Source organism: Leucoraja erinacea, chromosome 9 (genome assembly GCF_028641065.1).
Source record: "Leucoraja erinacea ecotype New England chromosome 9, Leri_hhj_1, whole genome shotgun sequence".
Taxonomy (NCBI): domain Eukaryota; kingdom Metazoa; phylum Chordata; class Chondrichthyes; order Rajiformes; family Rajidae; genus Leucoraja; species Leucoraja erinaceus.
In genome coordinates this window covers 29,223,583-29,238,518 of record NC_073385.1, presented here as the reverse complement: position 1 = coordinate 29,238,518, position 14,936 = coordinate 29,223,583, and the positions used below count along the sequence as shown (strand labels likewise).

The window sequence follows — 14,936 nt, the reverse complement described above, 5'->3', positions numbered from 1 at the left end:
TGCTGCTGAAATAGTCTTGGTGATTTGCTGCAGTGTATCTGGTAGCACTTAGACTCACCCTCTGCAAACCGATAATTTTGGGTTAATTTGGAATATTGTCTAATTTTGTGCTTTGGATAAGCTGAGGTTATGGAAGGAATACCTATAACCAAACTACAATGTGTTAACGCTTAGAACAGGTACTTTAAAGTAGCTGAGCGAGTATACTCCTCTTCTGGCCTGTGTCACACCTCATGATTGTTTTTCTTTAGCCAAAAAGCACCTTGATATATTAATGAAATAATTGTTCAAGTAAAATGTTATAGTAATTATATGGCCAATATCACTGAAAAAGATTACTTAGTTGAGTAACAAATATGAACAATAATTCCCTGATTGAGTGTCAAATAGTGTCTTGGAACCCATGGTGGTTCATACAAAAAGACGCTACCATATTTATCGCTTTCTACTTTAATATCCCATTTCAAGTGTCCAGTTTTCTTTCTATTAATTGTTGGAAAGTCCAACTAAAGCATTAGCAATGTTGAGAAGATCCATGTTTCAGCAAAGAGGAATGCACATACACTTGGGCAGAAAATAGTATAGCACCCTATACATTAAACCTCAATGTTGGAAACTTGTCATACCAGTAAAGTAATTTACTTTCATGACTTGCCAGTAGACTCATTTATTAGCTAAGTACAAGCAACAACTTGTTTTGGGAGATTCAGAGTGACCTATTTCACATCTTATTAACTCACAAACGGCAAAGAATAACACTGCTAATGGAACCGAGTTTATCGTTGATGACAATAAATAATTATTTGCACTGATTTATGTATGTGGATAATCAATTTCAGTGTACAATAATTTGAAACCTTAAGTATTGAATATGTTTGAACATCATTTGTTTTAAAGCTTGAAGTTGGATGTATAGTATTTACAAATGATTGGAATATATAGCCTGAAATGTCAGCATTTTATCTCGACACTGAGCGGCCTGCTGAGTCTTCCTTTGTTGCCAAGTACGTTGCCACGTTATCCCGAAAATCATGTGAGTAGTTGTATTGGTATCAAACAAACAAATAAGAACCCGATTCATTTTGCAGCTCTCTCTAATAAAACACAGTAAATCCTTACACACACGCTCTAATCACTTTGTGTCTAATTTTCACATACAAGCCTGATCAATGGTGACACAAAGTGCTGGAGTAACTCTGGATCCAGCAACATTTCTGGAGGACATGGATAGGCAGAGATTTAGGTTGGGAGTGTAGTGGGGGAGATAGCTGGAAGAGAGGTGGTACAGGACAAAGTCAGGCAAGTGATAGGTGGATACAGGCAAGGGGGAGTTTGGATTGGAAATAGTAGAACAAAGGCCAGAAATGAAAAGATAAAAGGATGTGATGAGCAGAGGTGTGAAATAGCATGGAGAGAGCAGCTGGTTCTGGAATGAAGTTGCTAGGAACAAGGGTAGCGCTGTGGTAGAGCTGGTCCCTCACGGCGCAAGAGACCCGGGTTCATGACCTCGGGTGCTGTGCGTATGGAGTTTGCACTTTCTTCCTGTGACCCTGGTTTTCCTCCCACATCCCAAAGATATGCGGGTTTGTAAGTTAATTGGCCTCTATAAATTGCCCCTACTGTGTAGGGTGTGGATGAGATAGTAGGATGCGTTTTCTTTAAATTTACAGCTCCATGGAACACCTTCAACCAAATCAGACTTAATCAATGTTCTAATCGCATAATTTTATAACGTGCTGTAGCATTGAAGACATTTTTAAGTGACAACTTTGTCTTTTCTTAATCCCAGGGAGGGAAATGCTCACTCATTCTTGGTTGAGTGTCTTCTGGGTGCAGAGAGACAAAGGTAACCACGAAGGATGGGCGAGGGTTATTTCAGTGGCATTGAGAAAGTGGTACACGGTGGCTTATTGATAAGCATGAGGATGACAGTGCTGATACAAGCAATAAAGTGATCAGCATTCTCCCTATTCTGAGATATGCAGGTCTCCCTGTACTTTGGCTTGCCCTTGAGTTATGAATTCAAATATTGAAAACTATAGAAACAGGTCCTGGGGTTATTAACATGTCAATGTCAGCTGTAAAGATAAACTGGCAACTGAGAAGTGGCAGTATGCGGCTTGAGAATGAGGGTAATAGTTACAAGAATATTAAAAAGCAGATTTGTGGTATGGGAATTAGAAATATGGTCCTGACGGGAATGAGTGGGAATAACATTGTCAAAGATAGTTAGAATATTAATTAAAAAGGGCAGAGGATGTGCTAGTGGTGGATACAGGTGAAGAAAAATGAGAATCTGACAAAATGGAATGAACGGCATTTGTGAATTGAGCTTACTCTTCCATTCATTAACTTAATAGGTCATTGTATACTTTGGCTTACTGATTTCTGCTTCATATTTACTTTTGTCCAAAATAATATTTATCTCAATTGTGAATTTTAAAATTAACATTTCAGCTTCAAAATCTGTGGATAAAAAGTGTACGATCCTGACCAATCTCTGGTCCCAAATGGCTAACCCCCTTAGTCTGACACTCTCTCCTTCTCAACTCTCTAGAGTTCCCATCTTATTAGAATTTATGTATGCTTCAATGTGAACATTTCTCATTCTTCTAAATGCTAATAATTAGCATCCTTCAGTACCCACTCTCTAGAGTCTTTGCTGCCTTCAGGGTGTCTGAAGAGACTTGAAGTGTCAACCTTCATGGCAAGCCCTGCTTCCTAGAGATGGGTGATACCCGTATTCAATCCAAGAGTAATAACTTAAGATACGCCTCCATTTATTTGAGAAAAGTTGTGTACACATGAGAATTGCTTACTATACTTGACATTTTTATTTTGAGCTGCAATGGTCTGTTTAATCAGAACATCCATATTATCTTAGCACGGAGCTATGTACTTGCACCCCAAGGCCTCACTGTTCAACACTGCTCCCCTGGATCTGGTTATTCAATGTATGTGTTGCCATGATTTAACTTCTTAAAATGTATCATTTCACATTTGTCCAAGTTAAATTCCTTCTGCCATTTGCTTGTAATCTTGGACCTCCTTAGAGTCATAGAGTGCTACCTTGTGGAAACAGGCCCTTTGGCCCAACTCGCCCACACTGGGCAACAATGTCCTGGCTACACTAGTCCCACTTGCCTGCGTTTGGTCCATATCCCTCCAAACCTGTCCTATCCACGTACCTGTCTAACTGTTTCTTAAACGATGGGATAGACCCAGCCTCAACTACCTCCTCTGGCAGCTTGTTCCATACACCCACCACTCTTTCTGTGAAAAAGTTACCCCTCAGTTTCCTATTAAATCTTTTCCCCTTCACCTTGAACCTTTGTCCTCTGGCCCTCGATCCCCTACTCTGGGCAAAAGACTCTGTGCATCTACCCGATCTATTCCTCATGATTTTGTATACCTCTATAAGGTCGCCTCTCATCCTCTTGTGCTCCATTGAATAGAGACCCAGCCTACTAAACCTCTCCCGATAGCTCACCCTCTGGTCCTGACAACATCCTCGTAAATCTTTTCTGAAACCTTTCAAGCTTGACAATATCTTTCCTATAACATGGTGCCCAGAACTGAACACAATATTCTAAATGCGGTCTCACCAACGTCTTATACAACTACAACATGACCTCCCAAGTTTTATACTCTATACCAGGGGTCAGCAACCTTGTTCTGCATAGGGGCCAAGGAGCATGTCTGTGAGCGAATGGCTGGCCACATCTATCACGTGTACACATGGATCCCGCTCCGGATGGCAGACATCAGATCACGTGTTCACATAGATCCCGCCCCTTTGAGGACGCCACCCGCAGCACTGGCCCTTAGTTACGGGCGCTCACGAACATGGCGTACCTACGGACCATTGCATTGTCTGTCCTGAAGGCGGTGGCAAAAATACTGATACTCACTCGTCGCCGGCCTATTGAGAACCCCGATCCCGACAGTGAAGCCCAGACACAGAAGGTGCATGGCCGTGCCGGCGGCTTTGCACAGGATGCGGTACAGCCAGAGCTCGGCTGTAACGCATCTCAGAGACCCGAGCGCGAAGGAAGTCTGGGCCGGATGATTACGGGGAAAAAAAAATCAGCCTGCGGGCTGGATGATTTCGGGTTTCAGGCCACATTCGGCCCAGGGGCCGTAGGTTGCCGACTCCTGCTCTATACTCTGACTGATGAAGGCCAAAGTGCCAAAAGCCTTTTTGACCACCTTATCTACCAGCGACTCGCAAGTTACCTAGTTCAGAAAAATACATATTCTGGGGTCAAGGAACCATGCACCTGTACTCCTAGATTCCTCTGCTCCACAACACTGCCCAGAGGTCTACCATTTACTGTGTAGGTCCTGCCCTTGTTCGACGTCCCAAAATGCAACACCTCACACTTTTCTGCATCAACCATTCCTCCTCCCACCTGGCCAATTGATCCAGATCCTGTTGCAATCGTTCACAACCATCTTCTCTATCTGCAAAACCACTAACTTTGGTATCATCAGCAAACTTGCTAATCTTGCCCTGTATGTTCTCATCCAAATCATTGATGTAGTTGACAAACAGTAACGGGCCCCGCACGGTACCCTGAGACACACCACTAGTCACAGGCCTCCAGTCTGAGAAGCAACCTTCCACCATCACCCTTTACTTCCTTCCATGGAGCCAATTTGCTATCCATTCAGCTATCTGTTCTTGGATCCAATGCGATCTAACCTTCCAGAGCAGCATACCATGCGGAATCGTGTCGAACGCTTTACTGAAGTCCATGTACACAACATCTACTGCTCTGCTTCATAACACCGTGTCATTTCCAACATAAGTGGACTTGCAATATCATACCAGAATAATATAAATGATTTGTTTCTGGAAACAATAATTGCAGCAATGGCAATCACTGTGCAGTGCTAGTTTCTGACTGAAATGTCTTTTACATTGAACTATTGCAAGTGACTGAAATGCCACCTACTGGATAAGGGTCGTCTTGTCATTTTCCAAGCAGATTCTCAACTCTTCCAGAATTTTTCAACAGCTAGCAATATCTGGAACACTTCCATCAGGAAAAGGATAATGATTCACCGTGAATCCCTTCTGCCGGAGGGATTCTAACAAGCCTGGAACCCTGTACTTTACCATTCCTCCCTTGGTGCAGAGCACAAACACATTTTGCACATTGTGGCTCCTGAGGTCCTCTGTCAATAGTTGAAGAAGTTGGATGTTATGAATTATTGCCGCATCAAGATTAGTTCAGAAAAATACATATTCTGGGGTAGGATGTGTATGAAATATTAGCTGGCCATCAGGAAAGACTAAGCATGATTGGACTTTTTTCTGGTAGGCATAGGCGATCGGTGCTGAGGTCTTTTGAACAATTTTTGCAAGTGACTTAGATGAAGGAAGCAATGATTTATTTTCTAAATTTGTTAATGACACAAAGGTGTCTCATGGATCAGTGCTGGGCCCTTTGCTGTTTGTGGTTTATGTCAACGATTTGGCTAAGAATGTACAAGTCATGTTTAGTAAGTTTGCAGATGACACGGAAGTGAGTGGCATCATAAATAGCGAAGATGGTTATGAAAAATTGCAACATTTGGGCAGGTGTGCTGAGGAATGGTTAATGGAGTTTAAAACAAATAAGTGCAAGGTATTGCATTTTGAGAAGTCAAACCAGGGCAGGACCTTCATAGTGAATGGAAGGATTCTGGGGTGTGTTGTAGAGAGATCTAGGAGTGCAGGTATACAGTACCTTGAAAATAGAGTCACAGGTAGACTGGGTGGTCAAGAAAGCTTTTGGTACATTGGCCTTCATCAGTCAGAATATTGAATATAGAAGTTGCTATGTTATATTACATGTTATGTTACATATTATATGTTATATTACCACAATCCTCAAGCTGCGGAGCATCTTGGACAGTACAGCTCACCCCCTCCATGACACACTGGTCAACCTCAGGAGTACCTTCAGCAACAGACTGGTTCCACCAAGTTGCAGTACGGAACGCCACAGGAGATCCTTCTTCCCTGTGGCTATCAAACTACAATTTCCCCTTCTGTCGTGGGGTAGGCTGACTCCTCCCCAATCTTTGCACATCCCCAATCCTTTCCACTTTAATTTCATGTTTCATGTATTTTGTGTTTTATGACTGTTGGCAGATCAATTTCCCTCCTGGGATAAATAAAGTTCTATCGTATCGTATCTTACATGTTATATAAGACATTGGTGAGGCCACATTTGGAGTATTATGTTCAGTTTTGGTCACAGTAATAGGAAAGATGTTGGAAAGGGTGCAGAGAATATTTATGAAAATGTTGCCATGACTCAAAGGCTTGAGCTATAGGGAGAGGTTGAGCAGGCTTGGACTTTATTTCTTGGAGCGCTGGAGGATGGGGGGGCGGGGGTCTTTTTCTATATAAGATCATGTAGGGAATAGATAGGGTAAATGCACAGAGCTTTTTATCCAGAATAGGTAAGAATCTGAGGGCATAGGTTTAAGGTGAGAGAAAAGATTTTATAGGAACTTGAGGGATAACAGTTTCACACGAAAGGAGATGGGCATATGGAATGAGTTGCCAGAGGAGGTAGTTGAGGCAGGTACAATAACAACATATAAAAGATCCATGGACAAGTACATGGATAGGAAAGGTTTAGAGCGATATGGGTCAAACGCAGGGAGGTGAGACTATAGGATGGGCATCTTGATCAGCGTGGGCAGGTTTGGCCGAAGGGCTTGTTTCTATGCTATGGGACCAAAGCCCACAAAGAAAATGTGAAGAGAGCTTCATGAAGCAGCCAAGAGATGGAGGTAGGTTACACGAGTGGGCAAAGATCTGGAAGAAAATGTCAGATTTGTCTAGTTTGATTGGAAAAATAAATGCTTATCTAAATGGTGAGAAATTTAAGTGCAGGGAATCTGGGTTTCCTTGTATACAAGTACATCAAATAAAGTTAATAATAGCAATGTTATCATGGGCAGTATTATCATTGATTGCTTGGAGAACTGAACGAGTGAAAAGGTTGAGATTCAAATATATAGAGCACTGTTGAGACCACATTTAGAATACTGTGTGTAGTATGGCCTCCTAATTTATGGAAGGTGTTAATCTGTTGAAGTTCCAAGAAAGTTTACTAATTCCTAGAAATGGTTGGGTAGTCTCCTGATGAAATGTTGAGCAGGCTAGATTCAGGATTCAAGAAAGTTTATTGTCATGTGTCCCAGATAGGACAATGAAATTCTTGCTTTGCTTCAGCACAACAGAATATTGTAGGCATAAATAAATACAGAACAAATCAGTGTGTCCATATACCATTGAATATAAGTATACATATATATATATATATATACACACACACACACATAAATAAGCATATAAAGTGCAATAGGCTATTAAAGTTCAGATTTTTGTTTGAGTTGAGTTTAATAGCCTGATGGCAGTGGGGAAGTCGCTATTCCTGAACCTGGATGTTGCAGATTTCAGGCTCCTGTACCTTCTACCTGAAGGCAGCGGAGAGATGAGTGTGTGGCCAGGATGATGTGGGTCCTTGATGCTGCCAACCTTTTTGAGGCAGCGACTGCGGTAGATCCCCTCGATGGTACGAAGGTCAGAGCCGATGATGGACTGGGCAGTGTTTACAACTGGATGTATCTTTTAACGCTGATTGCGAGGACACTTGATTGAAACATTTAAGATTCTGTTTAAGTCAGAGGAGGCAATTTTTTTCCTGAGTGTCATAAGTCTCTGGTACTCTTCAAAGGTGGTGGAAGCAGAGTCTTTAAATACAGTAAAGCCGGAGGTACAATGATACTTTAGAGGGTGAGGGGTGACTAAGTTAACAGGAATGTGAGTTGAGGTTACTGTCAGATTAGCCGCAAAAGGCTGAGGGATCGAGTACCTGCCCTGTTCCTAATTCATACGATTATATTCTATGCACTGCTAAATCTCAAGGCATTTGTGTTAACGACAGGATTTCAACAACTGTGTAGATTGCAGAATCTGTCTGGAAAAATAAAGAGAAAACTGATACAACAAACATGCACTTGTAATTGCTGTTTCCACAGGTTCTCATTTTACCTTCCACAGTTGGGAAAGGGGAGGAAACCAAGTCTGATATGAATTCCACCTGCATTCCCCAATAACAGGTTAAAAACAATACAAGCGACCCCCACGATACAACCAGTCGGGTAACGGAAATTTGCACTTAAAGAATTCACAAATCACCACCTGAAAATTAGATACTGAAAACATTACCTAAATCTCTCTGAAGGTTTCTTCTGATATCTTTAAATTTACAACCTGTAATTAATAGTAACGATTAATCCACTGTTGTCAGTACACATGACAATTAAACACTCATGACTCTTCATAAGACAGGAGCTGTTGTAGGTAGATAGGGACTGGGAACAGTTACTTGCTGCAGGTCTATATGCACAAGTGGGAATCATTTAAATGTGAAATTATGAGTTCAAGGCCACCAATTTATTTTCTCAAATCAATGTTAAGTGCCTGCTTGCTTCTTGCACACTATGGCGTATTCTGACTAAACTGAAATGTTGCCTGTTCATTCCCACCGAAGATGCTGCCTGACCTACTGCGTTACTCCAGTTACGTCTTCTGGAGGTACTGGTGCAGCGAACGGCTTCCGGAGGTGTCTCGTGGCCCAGGCCAGCGGTGGAACCTCGTGGTCTAGGCTTCGTCGGTCAGAGGTAGAGCCTCACGGGCCGACGAGTTCACTGCCGTCGGTGCCTGGGTTGACGGAACCTGTGGCTGGGGTCTGGGTTGGTGCCGTGGAGGCATCTGGAGAGGATCTGGCAGCGTTAGTGGAGAGGTTGGTGCGGTGATCAATGATGGCGCCGGACGAGGATGGACATGTGGAAGTGTCGAGGGAAGGAACAAAGGACACGCCGTGAGGGGTGAGGGAGGGGGAAGAGCAACAGGGACCCGGCGGGGGGGGGGGGCGTCGTGAGGGGGGGGGGGGGGAGAAGAATGAGGATCCAGCATGGGGGGGACCGCCGTAATGGAGGGGGAAGAACAATGGACAATGGAGGACCCGGCCATAAGGAAGGGGGGAGACAACAAAAGGGGAATTGCCGCCGGGCTGGATTTGTAACTATGGGCGGCTATTTGCAATACCTTGGGTATGCAAACAAAGAATTTCACTGTGACTTGTCGCATGTGACAATAAAGTATTCAATTCAATTCACATTGTATTTTACTCAAGATTCCACCATTTGCAATTCCTTGCTTCCCCATTTGATGGTGTATTCTAACTGGGAAACCTAAAAAGGCATTCTTAGCTTCATCGAACATTGGGAGGCTTTGTTGCAACCTTTCTAAACACTGGTTGCACCACAGAGTATTGGGTTCAGTTCTGGTCGCCACACAATGGGAAGGATGTGGTTGCCCTGAAAACATGCAGAGGAGATTCATCAGGTTGGATTGGGAGGCTTTTGTTTAGGCTGGGCTTCTTGTTCCTGGAGTGAAGGAAGCTAGAGGTGACTTGATAGAGGTGTATAGAATTATAAAAGGTGCAGACGAGGTAGTTAGTCTAAATCTTTTGCCCACATAAAGGCCTCAAAAATGAGAAGCCATAGGTTTAAGGGGAGATGGAATTTTCAGGGTTATTTTCTATATACACAAAGAGTGGTGGATATCTGCAACGTTGTGCAAGAGGTGGTGATGAATCAGATACAATCACTAAATTTCCGAGATATTTAGACAGGCACTTGAACCGGCAAGACATTGAAGAATACAGACCTGATGTGGGCAAATGAGGTGGGTTAAAAGATCAGCATAGAGATGGTGGGGAAAAGGGTTCACTGTCATGCTGTTTGAATAGCCATTGCCACTTGTAATCACTTGAAACGGACTGTTGACCAATTATTTTAAATCACCATGGTAACCAATGAACTCCTTTTGTATGTATAATTCTCGGTGATTAACCACATAACCATATAACAATTACAGCACGGAAACAGGCCATCTCGGCCCTACAAGTCCGTGCCGAACAACTTTTTTCCCTTAGTTCCACCTGCCTGCACTCATACCATAACCCTCCATTCCCTTCTCAACCATATGCCTATCCAATTTATTTTTAAATGATACCAACGAACCTGCCTCCACCACTTCCACTGGAAGCTCATTCCACACCGCTACCACTCTCTGAGTAAAGAAGTTCCCCCTCATATTACCCCTAAACTTCTGTCCCTTAATTCTGAAGTCATGTCCTCTTGTTTGAAACTTCCCTATTCTCAAAGGGAAAAGCTGATCCACATCAACTCTGTCTATCCCTCTCATCATTTTAAATACCTCTATCAAGTCCCCCCTTAACCTTCTGCGCCCCAGAGAATAAAGACCAAACTTATTCAACCTTTCTCTGTAACTTAGTTATTGAAACCCAGGCAACATTCTAGTAAATCTCCTCTGTACTCTCTTTATTATACATTCTATTAAATGCTGATATTTGGAAAAGGAGTTTCAAACCCATAATATGATAGGAAAATAACATTAGTAGCTTACCGGGCAAAGCACAGATTCCAAGGAACTGCTGGCAATTCACCACTGCTAATCCCAACCTAATAAATATACAACCAAAATAATTCTAGGAAAGTTAACTGTCCAAGCAAAATTTTCACTTGCAGAATTAATACTATACTTGTACAATCATTAACAAGCAATGAATCATTGTCCTGAATTCTGATGAGGTGCCAAATAAGGTATAATGCAAGTGATCTGTTAAGACAATCAAGTGCATGGTACTTTTTTGGACCAAAAACAAAAAGTGATGTTAAATACAGACAAGATATTGATTAGACCAAAGTTGAAAATTGAAAGGATTAATACCACATTATAGCGAGGACAGAAATCGTACAGTAAAAAGATTCACCATTATGATACAATATAAATATGATCATGCTTAAATGTAACTTTACTAGAATAGAGATCGGTTGAGGACAGGTAGGTAGAGATAGTTCTATCTATTGTACTTGTGTTTGGCTTAATTTCATTTATGTATACAGTAGTATTATCTGATTTGTTTGGATAGCATTCAAAATAAAGCTTTTCATTGTACTTAGTACATGTGACAATAATAAAATAAACCATGGCGGTGACAGCTGAATGTAGCAAATTTACCCGTATAGACTGATTGATCTGAAGAGTTTCCTTTTATTCTGTATTTCTTCTGTAATCATTTGTAGGAAATTATGATGAAAAATCCAGACATCTGCCACACTTTCAGTTTCAGGATCATCAGTTGTCAATCTCTAATTGTACTGAGTGACCACAATCAAATATTTGTATTTCTATTTTGCAAGCTCCCTCGCTGTTAGCAGTGGTGCGAGTGGGCAGTACAGTGGCACAGCGGGTAGAGCTGCTGCCTGAAATCCTGTTTTGATCCTGACCATGGGTACTGTCTGTATGGAGTTTGCACATTCTCCATGTGTCTGTGTGGGGTTCCTCCGGGTGTGTCGGTTTCCTCCCACATCCCAAAGACGTGCGGATTTGTAGGATAATTCGCCTCTGTAAATAACCCCTAGTATGTTGGCAGTGGATGTGAACGTGGGATAACATAGAACCAGTGCGATGGTTGGTGTGGACTCGATGGGCCAAAGGGACTGTTTCCTTGCTGCATCTCTAAACTAAACTAAGTTAAGAAATTTGGTGGAAATATATATCTTCTACCTGAAAAAAATTGTTGCAACACTTAGGAGGGCTATGATAGAGCAGTAACCTTTCCAGAAATAAGATCTATTGTAAGTTTCAAATTATAGTAATATTTTCTTTGACCGATCCAATTGTTCTTGCCATTCATTTGTAGGTGCAGCAAAACAACTTATCTGGCAAAATATCATTAATGTGCCTGCTGGAGACACTTGCCAAGAGACTTGGAGTGGTATTGAGTGCTCTTCCTCGAAATCTTCATCTGAAGAATCGAATTCACTTGCCCTCATTGTGCGAGCCTTTAAAAAAACTCTCAACATTTTGATTTTTTTTAGCTGTCAGCTGCAAAGGTAATCATAATAAGAAACATAGCCATCGAAAATATATTTTGACTTTATGCACAAATACTAAAAAGCATTTTCACAATAGAATAATATCTCCTGATATCTCCTCCAGGTGTGGTCTCACCAAGACCCTGTACAACTGCAGTAGAACGTCCCTGCTCTTATACTCAAATCCTTTTGCTATGAATGCTAACATACCATTCGCTTTCTTCACTGCCTGCTGCACCTGCATGCCTACTTTCAATGACTGGTGTACCATGACACCCAGGTCTCATTGCATTTATTCACATTATACTGCATCTGCCATGCATTTGCCCACTCACCCAACCTATCCAAATCACCTTGCAGTCTCCTAGCATCCTCACAGCTAACACTGCCCCCAGCACTGCCCCCATCCACATGTGCCTGGATAAAGGATTTCCTCACCAACCGGCCCCAGACTGTGAGACTCGGCCCCCACCTCTCCTCCACTCGCAGGTTGAGTACCGGTTCCCCACAGGGCTGTGTGCTAAGCCCCCTCTTATACTGTCTCTACACCTACGACTGTAGTCCGGCCCACAACAACAACCGCATCGTCAAATTTGCTGACGACACTACTGTTGTCGGACTTATTTCGAAGGGAGACGAGGCAGCCTACAGAGAGGAAGTCCTGAAGTTGACAACCTGGTGCTCAGAAAACAATCTGGCTCTGAACACCAGGAAAACAAAAGAGCTCATTGTCGACTTCAGGAGGCACAGCACCAACTTAGCCCCCCTACACATCAACGGCGAGTGTGTGGAGAGGGTCAACACCTTCCGGTTTCTCGGCGTCCATATCGCTGCTGACATCTCCTGGACGGACAACACGACAGCGGTCATCAAGAAGGCTCAGCAGTGGCTGCACTTCCTGAGGGTCCTCAGGAAGCACAACCTGGACTCTAACCTGCTGCTGACCTTCTACCGCTCGTCCATCGAGAGCCTGCTGACATACTGCATTACAGCATGGTATGGCAGCTGCACCATGGCAGACAGGGAGAGGCTTCAGAGGGTAACCAGGACAGCGCAGAGGATCATTGGCTGCCCTCTCCCCTCCCTGATGGACATCTACACCTCCCGCTGCCTTAGCAGGGCAAAGAAGATCATCAAAGACAGCTCCCATCCTGCGTTTGGACTGTTCGACCTGCTGCCCTCTGGAAGGCGCTATAGGTGCATCAAATCCAGGACAAACAGACTCAGGAATAGATGCTTTCCGAGAATTATAACTACTATAAATTCAAATTCACACATGCACTGACTACACCGCCCAACACGGACTTCCATCTGTATATATGTATATATGTATGTAGCGCCGCAGAATTTGTGCACCTATTTCCCCCCCCCCCTTCTCCCTTCTTTTTTTTGTTTTTTCTTTTTCTTGTTTTTTGTGCTAAATTGTATGTATGCACTGAGTACGAGCAGCTTTCAGTTTCACTGTACATGTATAGTGACAATAAATGGCATATCTTATATCTTAAGTGAGGATTATACAGTGGGGGTTATAACATGAAATCAGGGCTGCCAACATTGGGTGAGAGTTGGGAGGAGAGAAATTTGCGAGAGACCAAGCCTGAGGGAGCATCGCGACGGGGGGGGTGGTGGGGGGGAGGGTGGGAGGAGGGTGCCGCTCTCTCCCCCTCTTCCCCCTCTCTATTTTACCACCCCTCTCGCTTCCCCTTCTCTCTCCCATTCTCTCCTACCCTCTCCTCCCTCTCCACCCCCTCTCTCTCTTCCCTCTTTCTTTCCTCTCACCCCTCTTTTCCCCCCCCCCCTAACCTCACTCTCCCCACCTCTCTCTCCCCTACCTCTCCTTCCCCTTCTCTCTCTCCATTCACTCCCCCCTGTCTCTCCCCTCTCTCTCCTCTCACCCCCCTCTCTCCCCCCACTGTCTCCCTGTCTCCTTCCCCTCTGTCTCTCTCTCCACCTCTCTTTGAGAGTCTGTCCCTTCGGCACAGAGACTCTCGCGGCAGCAGCAGCGGCGCAACGCTTCCGACGCCTCCGCGGCCCGGGACATCGCACTGTCCGGAGCGCTCCATGGCCAGAGCTGCAGCGAGCGACACGCCGGCCCCGGCAAACACTCGTCCGTCCCGGCTCCCCGCATCTGTTCCGGCCGCTGGTTCTGCTCCCATCCCTCCCTCGGCCCCGGCTCTCCAACACCCGCGGACCATGCAGTTTATCCGAGTTTTGACATTTTCGTTGATCACAAAATTTCTCACCACTGAGCGTGAGAAATTTCTGATGAGCGTGAGGGCGTGAGAGTTTGCTTGAGGGCGTGAGTCTCACGCTCAAAGCGTGAGAGTTGGCAGCCGTGATGAAATTGAAGATGCTCATATCATTGGGTTGTAAGTTACCTAAGTAGCATATGAGATGCTGTTCCTCCAGTTTGCATGTGGCCTCCCTCTGGCAATGGAGGAGGCCCAGAACAGAAAGGTTGGCATGGGAATGGGAAGGGGAGTTAAAATGGATAGCGACTGGGAGATCCAGCAGGCCTCAGAGGACCCAGCGCAGTGCATGTGTTCAGGGAAACGGTTGACTAGTCTACGCTTGGTCTATTTTTGTCAGACTGTAGTTCCAAGATAGTTCACAGCCCACTAGATGGTGCTGTGGCACAGGGTTGCGGTTGAGAGGATCCCTACAGGACTGTCCTACTGTCTGACCCATTTCCCGCTGGCCTGTTTATGCTTCCTGCTGATGAGTGGCTAACCTGAGCTCTAACCTAGTTTCTCTTCTTTCCTGGATGGCCAAGAATAAGCGAGTTCGGTATTCCGAAAGACGCAAGGAATCATGGGATTTGTCAAAGGAATTCACCACAAAGAAAAAATGAACAAAGCGATGGCTGAAGAAACTGTGTATAAATTCTTTATTCATAATTTATGTGTGAAAATATATTTAAACTGAGGGTAGACAAAAAAGCTGGAGAAACTCAGCCG

The 14,936-nt window shown here is 43.9% G+C and overlaps 1 protein-coding gene across 1 annotated transcript; it reads right to left on the bottom strand.

Moving 5' to 3' along the window:
- Positions 1–959: 959 nt before the first annotated feature.
- Positions 960–12,366, bottom strand: cdkn3 (cyclin-dependent kinase inhibitor 3). Its single transcript, XM_055641218.1, is given in 5 exon segments — positions 960–1,047; positions 4,959–5,181; positions 8,237–8,281; positions 10,505–10,560; positions 11,864–12,366. Coding segments are annotated over 5 exon segments (516 nt in total). The 5' UTR covers positions 11,968–12,366.
- Positions 12,367–14,936: the final 2,570 nt, after the last annotated feature.